Source organism: Arachis duranensis, chromosome 5 (assembly GCF_000817695.3).
Source record: "Arachis duranensis cultivar V14167 chromosome 5, aradu.V14167.gnm2.J7QH, whole genome shotgun sequence".
NCBI classification, from domain to species: domain Eukaryota; kingdom Viridiplantae; phylum Streptophyta; class Magnoliopsida; order Fabales; family Fabaceae; genus Arachis; species Arachis duranensis.
In genome coordinates, this window is record NC_029776.3 from 105,865,860 (window position 1) to 105,875,451 (window position 9,592).

General features: G+C 30.7%; 1 protein-coding gene across 1 annotated transcript; it reads left to right on the plus strand.

Moving 5' to 3' along the window:
- Positions 1 to 5,797: 5,797 nt before the first annotated feature.
- Positions 5,798 to 7,045, plus strand: LOC107491072 (protein MITOFERRINLIKE 1, chloroplastic; the record flags this gene model as incomplete). Its single annotated transcript, XM_016111838.3, is given in 1 exon segment — positions 5,798 to 7,045. A coding segment is annotated over 1 exon segment (1,146 nt). The 5' UTR covers positions 5,798 to 5,887.
- Between the last annotated feature and the right edge of the window lie 2,547 nt (positions 7,046 to 9,592).

Sequence of the window (9,592 nt, forward strand, 5' to 3'; positions counted from 1 at the left end):
AAAACTAACATATTTGGACTATGTTAATTATTTTTATTATTTCCATAAGAATATTCTTATAACAATGTAAGAATTTGTGCTTTAGATGAGAGTCTGTTAAGAGTAGATAACCAACTTTTCAAAACTATATATGCTTCACCGAATGGAATAATTAATTAATAATATATAACTCTTGAATAGAATAATCTTCCACCAATTATGTTTTTTTCTTTTCCAGTTTTAACTAAATTTCTCATTTTTGCGGCTTATACGTCATCATAGTGTAAGAACAGGGATTATGCATTAGAGAAAATTATAATTTTGGAAGAGTTTTAAGTATATCGAAAATATCGGTGTTCTAGTTGTTTTAACCGTTGATTTAAATTATAAAAAATATATATAATATATATTAATTTAAATTAATGGTTAAAATAATTGAAATACTTATATTCTTGGTACACTTAAAATTTTTACTATAATTTTACTCAGTTTAATATTATTTTTTTTATATTTTTTTAAAAGGCTTACTGTGGAAAAAAAGTTATAACATACTATTTTGATTTGGAAATATGTGTACGAGTATAGATGATGACAATGCTTTCATTCAAGACAAAACCATAAAATTTGGGAAGGGAGATTTTGATAAGATAAAGTTAAATAAATAAACCTTACTCTTTAATTTCTACCTAACAAAAACATGCGAATATATGATGATATATTTATGCATTTTTTTAGTTTGTTTATCAATTAATTAGATTATTATACATAAATGTATGCAAGAAGATAGCATAATTAAAATCTTAAATGAGATGATAGATTTGTTTGTTGGAGTTCTGAATTAGATTTGTGTGTAACATGGACTTAAACCCTGAATACTAGTTATGCTCTTATTTAGTATTTATTAATTGTTGCGCAATTAACGAATGTTAAATAAGATAAATTTTGATTATTTTTTGTTAATTTTTGTTGTTATTAAACATTTTTGAATATTATTATTGTAGGGTTTTCATTACAGAAAAAGGACAAAAATTAAAAACAGAAAAAGGAAAAGCAAGAACCAAAAATTCTAAACGAAAATTATCCTCTGAAAAAAAAAAATGAAAGGTAATAACTATAGTTTTAACTAATGAAAGAGTAAACTTTTAAATTGAAAAAATATTTCTATAGGAGTAAATAATCATATGCTATTTTGTACATAAATTTCCAAGTATTGTTTATCACTTTTATTTTTATCTGTGGTTAATTAGGAAAATGTAAATAGTTTACTTTTATTAATAATGTTTATTTTTAGCTTCTCCTTTTTTTTAATTAAATACACAATTAAATATTTAATACATTAATTTTCATAGTGGACAATGCTATTATTATATAGGCTAGAAAGTTTAATTTGACGGAAAAAATAAATAAATAAATAAATAAATAATAGTTAGAAATATTCACATGATTACAATATAATAGAGACATTATCACCTTGAAAGCCGACTTTGGTTTGAATTTTAGAGGATGCATGAAAAAGTGAGTAAATTCTTGATCCAAGAGAAGCAAAGGTTGCATGATGAAAAAGAAAGAGAAATAATGGGAGAGTGAAGAATGAAGATGGTTCCAAAAATGGAAAGAATAAAAGAAAAAGAAAAGTAAATATGTAAAACCATGCTTTGAGGACAAGAAGCTAATAATTAATTAATTTTTATATATATAAATTATAGGTCCCCGCCTTATTTAATGAAATCACACAAAAAACAACTACCCTAGCTTGGAGCCTTGGACGCTCTAACTAGCTATGCTTTTATTTTCTTAGCTTTGATTTCAAATTTAAGGAAGTTCACAAATGTAAGAATGATGGCCAAATTAATTAAATCTGAATGGTTGTGATATTTGAAAGGAAGAGGATAGAAGAAGAACAAAACATGATGTGTATATTAAAAATTTATTGTTCAATTTGTTATTATATATTTATATATTTTATTTTATGTAATTTTAATTTTAATTTTATATTTTAATATATATTTTATGCATAAGTAATTAATCTAATGATAATTTTTTATTTATTGTAAAAGAAATTAGAAATGATGCATAATTTAGTATATGTGACTACATGTATGTGTAATGTAATATAATAAAAACAACATTTTGGAAACCATTAATTTTTAGTATTTTTATTATTATTTGATCAGTATAAATATTAAATTATCTTTAATAAATAAATTTTATTAATTTATATGTATAAATTATATTGATTTATGTTGTAAAATTTAGTAAATATATGTACAAATTATATATTTTTTATGTATAAAATTTTATAAATATAAGTATAAATTATTACTAGTTAAATACTGAAAAAAAAGAGATAATATTTGTTAATGATATAAGATTGCTCGTATAATAAAAGAAACAAATTAAATAAAAATAATAAAAGGCATCACTTCCTTCAAATTCCGTTTGAAGAAAAGATTGTGATGGGGCATGAGTGCATAGTGTGCAAATGCAATTGCTAAAGTAATACACAAAATCTCATCAATCACTTTTATGCTTTATCCTTGTCTGGTTTTTTTCTCTTATGAAAATCCCCACATACATCTACACATCATGCATGTGATGAGTTGTGGCCAATGCCAATTTTACACACCCTAACAAAACTACAAATCAATGCAAATATTGATTTGTTTGTTCAACTCATTAACATAAATAGAAGTAACCCATCCTAAACTAAAGTACCTTTTTAGACAAGATTAAATTCTCCTTGTTATAGTTCTTGGATTACACATCATCATCATATGAAAATTAAAAGAAAAAGTGGAATCAAAATCCACATGCCTAAATAGATAAAAAAAAAAAAAAAGAGAGAAAGAAAAAAAGGTAAAGAGGTAGTGATCTTTGTTTTGATGGACCAATGTTATTGTGATGGCAACAATCCTAGTTATAACATGAACTCTATCTATTGTTCTTGTTTTGTTAGTACACTTTTAAAGGAACAAATATGATTGGTCCTCCACCAATTGGAAGAATAAAAGGGAACAATTTTGTTACAAAACCTTTGCATATTGCTTTCTTGTTGGTTGGTGACTGTTATCATTGTTTATGTGTGTCCATAAAATTGCTTAATTTTAAGAAAGTTTGTTCCCTTCTTGAAATATTATGATTATTATAAAATTTAATTATATTACAATTATTGCATCAACAACCCTATATATGTAAAGTCCCCCACCAATGTAAACTAAGTTCAACATCTGAATAAAGTTTATTCTCAATAATAATGGGGCTAGAGATATATATGCATGGGACACATGCAATTGCATAAATAAGTTGTGACTTCTCTGACCTATATATATATATATTATATCTTTATCTTTATGTTCACATCATATTATTCCCTCCTATGAGTATATTCATCAGCTTAACACAAAATCAAATCATGCATGGGCATCTCAAAAAGTTGATGAACAATTTTACTTTGACTTCATCACTCAAATAATGCATATAGTTACACAATTATTAATGTGTTTTATTAGTTTCAAAGATAATCTTTATTATCAAGGGATACGTGTAAATTGTATATTAAACTAAAGAAAGACATTTATACTTATAGTCTCAATTTCTATACAAAATATTAAGAGTTGACTTTAGTTTGTAATATATATATATATATATTCTTTATCAAACTTACCATATATGCATTCAATTGGAGATTTTTTTTAATTTGTCAATAAGTTATATGGCTGAATTTTTATGTTACAATATTTACAATTTTCTATAGCAAGATTTCCTTTCATAGCTTTACTTTAATTCTATTTATTACACATATTTGAATTATTTTAGAAATAGAAAGTATAGCACAACCTTTTTTATTTTTTGTGTTTGTACGTTGATTTTATGTACTTATTTCATGAATAATTGTCTGAAATCATAGTATATTAATAAAAATATTATTCCTATACTTTTTTTTTTAAATTTGAAGTGTAAAGAAGAAGAAATGAATATATCAAGTCCTAGATAATAACTTGTCACCCACAAGTAATTAATATTACTAACTTGTTTATTTCTTTTACAATGGACATGTGGTTGCTCACTTGCTCGTATATATTATTGTCAATTAGCATTGAATGATGTATCCAATTTAATTATATATATGTGGAGCCCGCCAAATGTAACCAAGTCATGAATTCCTTAACGATTTAGATAAATTTATGCATACAAAAATTAATTTGCGTTGATATAGTAATTAATTTATTAATATGTTTAACAATTCTATTACGTTATTTTTGTTAATTTCTGTCAATTCTTATTTATAATTGAGTTTAATAAAAATATTTTTATAGATATATTTAATAAAAATATTTTTTTATGATATATTGATATCTTATACTTTTTTTATATTTAAATAAGTGTGGATGGTTAAAAATTTAAAATTTTATTTTATGTATACAATAATTATTGTATATACAAACTAATAAATAAAGTTTTAGTTCACGATAAATTAGTCATTATTTTGTCGAATTAAAAAATACAATGAAAAAAAAATATATGCATGAAAACTCATAGTTTAAATCTGTTCCAATTGTAATTAATGGCCAAAAGAGTTGCTTCAGCTGAAAAAGAACTTTGAACGCTTTGCATCGGTATTAAGCAACTACTCTTTTTTTTTTTTAAATTTGTTTTATACATAAGCAACCTTTACTTTATAAAATTTTTTTATCTATCATAAAGACTAAAAGAAAACCCTAAACATTCCTTGAAAAAAAAAAAAAAGAAAACCAGAGTAATGCATTTAATTAAGGGAAATACTAGTTTACGACGTTTTTACGAAAAAATTAGGAGTTAACTAGTGTTGTTTTAAATGTACAGAAAAATATTAGCCACCTAATATTTTTAAAATTAGAGTTGACAATTTTTTAAGTTTTAAGATAAACTGCTAAAAGTAATAACTAATTCTCTCTTATTGAGAGAACTTCCATTCGAGGTTAAAAAAACTAGCAATGACATATTTTTGTATTTGAGGTGAGATTGGAATTTTCATCACTTAGTTAAGGGATTTTTATTTACTGATTTAGTGAGCTTATTATTATTATGTTTTCACCGACTCGAACTCGGTGTAGTTTTTAACGACGAGGCACAACATGTTACTAGTACATGCCTCCAACCATTCACCATTGCACTAGATTTTTTTTTTTTTGTGTTTGCATTAGGTCAACGAACAAAAAGGGATGATGGAGAGGACCTACATCTCTTTTTGGTATTGATTCAGAATCTTTTTTTTGGTTTTGGTATTGCTACAAATTCAGAATCTATTGTGTAGAGCCCAATCCTTTAATACACTGGGAGTTTGTGGGCTTCAGGAAAGCCCAACTTCTTTTCCAAGGAAATAATTTTTACCCCAAAACTTCTGCCCCAAAAACTGAAGCTCCAAGAAAGGCTATCTTTCGTCCAACAAAACCCGAAGGGGCTGAAATTTGTCTTCCAAATTAAAATTTTACTAGTAAATACAATATTGAGTTTTGGTTCTCAAATATTATTTAAAACTTATATTACTTGTCATTTTTCATCATAAAAATATTAAATAACGAATTATACCTCAAATGATATAGTCTTTTTATACTCACTTAAGAGATTACAGATTTGAGTCTTCCTATCCTCGATAAAAAAAAGTATTTACCGATAATTTTAGTTTGGTGAAAATTAAAATTGATATCTAAAAACTGTTAAATAATTTGACTGATTTTTCATCTAATAGTTCTCAAATATCAACTTCACCTAAATTTTTATCTTTTATTTTGATGTAAATTGTAAAATAAAATTACTCGAAAGAAGATTATGTTTCTATCTGGTTTTGCGCGTTTATTTTTTAGCCCCGCTATCACTGACTCTAACGCGCAAGGCAAGAGTGGCGGAAGCTCACGCCAGATTCTCTTCAATGGAGGCCAGGATCTCATCCTCTCTTGGCCTCCCTTCTCCCAATCCCAATCCCCACCGCCATCCCACTGATTTCCCCTCCATCCTAAATCACTTCGCCGCCACCGCTACAAACCCTCCTTTCGCTTCTACCACCGCCACTGTCACCGCCACATACCCCACCGCTCACAGCCCCCAATGGATCCGGCCCACTTCAAAGCCCGCCCCAAAGCCCCAAACTTTGCTCAAAAACCTCACCGTCGTCGATCGTGCACTAATCGGCGCAGCCGGTGGTGGAATCGCCGGCGCCTTCACCTACGTCTGCCTCCACCCTCTCGACACAATCAAGACCAAGATGCAGACCAAAGGAGCATCCCAAATTTACAAGAATGCCCTTGACGCGGTCGTGAAGACCTTCCAGCAAAATGGTATTCTCGGATTCTACAGTGGCGTATCTGCGGTTATTGTTGGATCCACCGCTTCTTCTGCAGTGTATTTCGGAACCTGCGAGTTCGGTAAATCATTTCTATCCAAAATTGAAGGGTTCCCTTCTGTGTTGATTCCACCGAGTGCTGGTGCAATGGGGAATATTATGTCTTCTGCTATAATGGTACCTAAGGAATTGATTACTCAGAGAATGCAAGCTGGTGCAAAGGGAAGATCTTGGCAGGTTTTGGTGAAGATTTTAGAAAAAGATGGGTTTTTAGGGTTATATGCTGGTTACTCTGCTACATTGCTGAGGAATTTACCTGCTGGGGTTTTGAGTTATTCATCATTTGAGTACTTGAAAGCTGCGGTGTTGAACACTACTAAGAAGTCTCACTTGGAACCTCTTCAGAGTGTGCTTTGTGGCGCACTTGCCGGCGCAATTTCGGCTTCTATAACCACTCCTTTGGATGTGGTGAAGACAAGGCTGATGACTCAGGTACATGGAGATGCTGTGAACAAGGCTGCTGCTGTTGTGTACGGCGGGGTTTCGGCGACGGTGAAGCAGATATTAAAGGAGGAAGGGTGGGTTGGACTTACCCGTGGAATGGGGCCTAGAGTTCTTCATAGTGCTTGCTTTTCGGCATTGGGTTACTTTGCATTTGAAACTGCTAGGCTCACTATACTGCAACAATATCTGAGGCAAAAGGAGTTGAGTGAAGTGCCTGCTTCTCCTAGCTGAGGCTCATGAGTTTATTGCCGCATTGCCGGTATTTCGGATTCTCTTTGGTTCTCTCTTGCTTAGTTTTGCTTGTTAAGATATTGGTTACCCCTGTTTTGTTTGATATCTGTGCAATTGACATAAGTAGTTGCTTCAGTTAAATACATTAGGAAGTTAGTTATCCTGTGGCTAAATGCTAGCATAGTTGATATGGTGCTTCAAGCATGTTTTTATCATGAACTCATGATACCTCACTAAGCTATATGCAAGAAATTTGTTGTAATACTTTCAATTTGAAATGATCTTGCCAATTTTCGGCATAGTTTTCACTTTCCAACTCAACTTATGCTTGGTGTAATAGGATCTATGAATGGTTTTGTTCTGTTGTCGTTCAAGATCATGTTCCTCTTTCACAATTGCGATTTGGTTAATTCAGAGGAGTGAGCAACCTTGTTAGTAGCTGATTCTGGTGCTGAAAAGATAAGACTTTAGAATTGGAGCTTGTTAAAAGTGGCTGAAAGGGATATTAGAGAGTGTAGTTAGTTGAGGTGTTAGTTAAGCTGTTAAGAACCCATGTAAAAGTTTGTTATGATGTTAGAGAGTTGGTTACTCTGTTAGCTTAGTCAGCAGCTTATAAGTGAAGAAGATAACAGAAGCCAAACTTGAATTTAAGTACAATGCGGGAACTAGAAGCTAAGAAAAAAAATGCGGAGAGTGATAAATTCAAATTGAGCTATTAGAGAATCATCTATCAATCAATTTTATAATAAAATTCTAGTATGGTAATACTCTTGATCAAGTATATTTATAAAGATATTTGAAGAGGAATAGATTATTCTGAAAACAACTTACAAAGATATATGAAGAGGTACATCACTCCATTACATTATTCTGATAAGTAGAGATACAAAATACCACAGACTAAGTTTGATCACAAAAAGTGATAGATTATACAAACTAAAAATTTTATTGAATATATAATCCAACAACTCCAACACACTAGATTATACAAACTAAAAATTTTATTGAATATATAATCCAACAACTCCAACACACTAGATTATACAAACTAAAAATTTTATTGAATATATAATCCAACAGCTCCAACACACTGCATGTATCTTGGCCCTAGCAGCAACCACCCCCAATGAGTCCATCCCAGATTAGAAGTGCGGAGCGCATCTGCACCAAAATGCAACCAAATGGATGTATCATGTGTGTGGATATTCTACAAAATATGTAGAACCATAAATGCATTAATAAATATGAAGGGTTTTTTTTTTTCACTATCCAAACTTTTGTATCTTAAACTCTCATCCTTTTAAAAAAATAGGAAAAAATGTGAAAGTTTAAGGTAGAAAAATTTGGATAGTAAATTTAAATAACAAACACAAAATATATATGCTTTTCTATTCATATAATTATTTTAATCAAGTATTCCCCATTATGAAAAAATAGAAGCTAAATATATATATATATTCTTTTTTTTTAACCCCCAGTAAAAGTACCTTAGCACTATAATTTAACCATTTAAAAGTGCACAAAATCATTAAAACTATTGGCATATATGAGGAGGTAGTAATTAACGATAAGTAAAGAAAAGAAACTAAGAATTTGAGATAGAAGCTATAATCCGAGTATCTGCCAATCTTGAAGTCACTTGTGGAACCTAGTCAACATACACATCTTCAATGCCACCATTACATATATGTAGTCTGCCCATTTGTTCAAGAATCTGAGATAATCAATTCTCCAAGGCCTCCAAAACAGTAATGGCCCTAAAAGGCCACAAAAGCCAGTGAAAAATCCAAAACCCAAGCTCATGTATAATAACAACAACAAAGCCTTATCCCACTAAGTGGGGTCGGCTACATGAATCAAACGACGCCATTGTGCTATGTCATGTATCATGTCTACAGAGAGACCGTTTACATGTAGATCTCGTTTGACCATCTCATGGATGGTCTTCTTAGGTCTTCCTCTGCCTTTCGCCCTTTGTCCATCTTCCATCTCATCCACCCTCCTGACTGGATGTTCTATCGGTTTTCTTCTCACATGTCCAAACCACCTGAGACGCGATTCAACCATCTTTTCCACAATGGGTGCTACTCCAACTCTCTCCCTTATATCTTCATTCCTTATTTTATCCAATCGCGCACTCATCCATCTCAACATCTTCATCTCTGCCACACTCAGCTTATGTTCGTGCTCTCCTTTAGCCGCCCAACACTACGTACCATACAGCATAGCCGGTCTTATAGCGGTGCGATAGAATTTACCTTTAAGTTTTAAAGGCACTTTTTTGTCGCATATAAAACCAGACGCACTCCGCCATTTTGACCAACCTGCTTGGATCCTATGATTTACATCATGTTCAATCTCTCCATTATCCTGTATGATGCACCCGAGATACTTAAAACTTTTAACTTTTCATAGGATGTTCTCTCCAATTTTCACCTCTATATTGGAGTTTTCCCTTCTCAGACTGAACTTACATTCCATATATTCCGTCTTGCTACGGCTTATGCACAGACCATACACTTCTAGAGCTTCTCTCCATAACTCCAACTTCTTATTTAG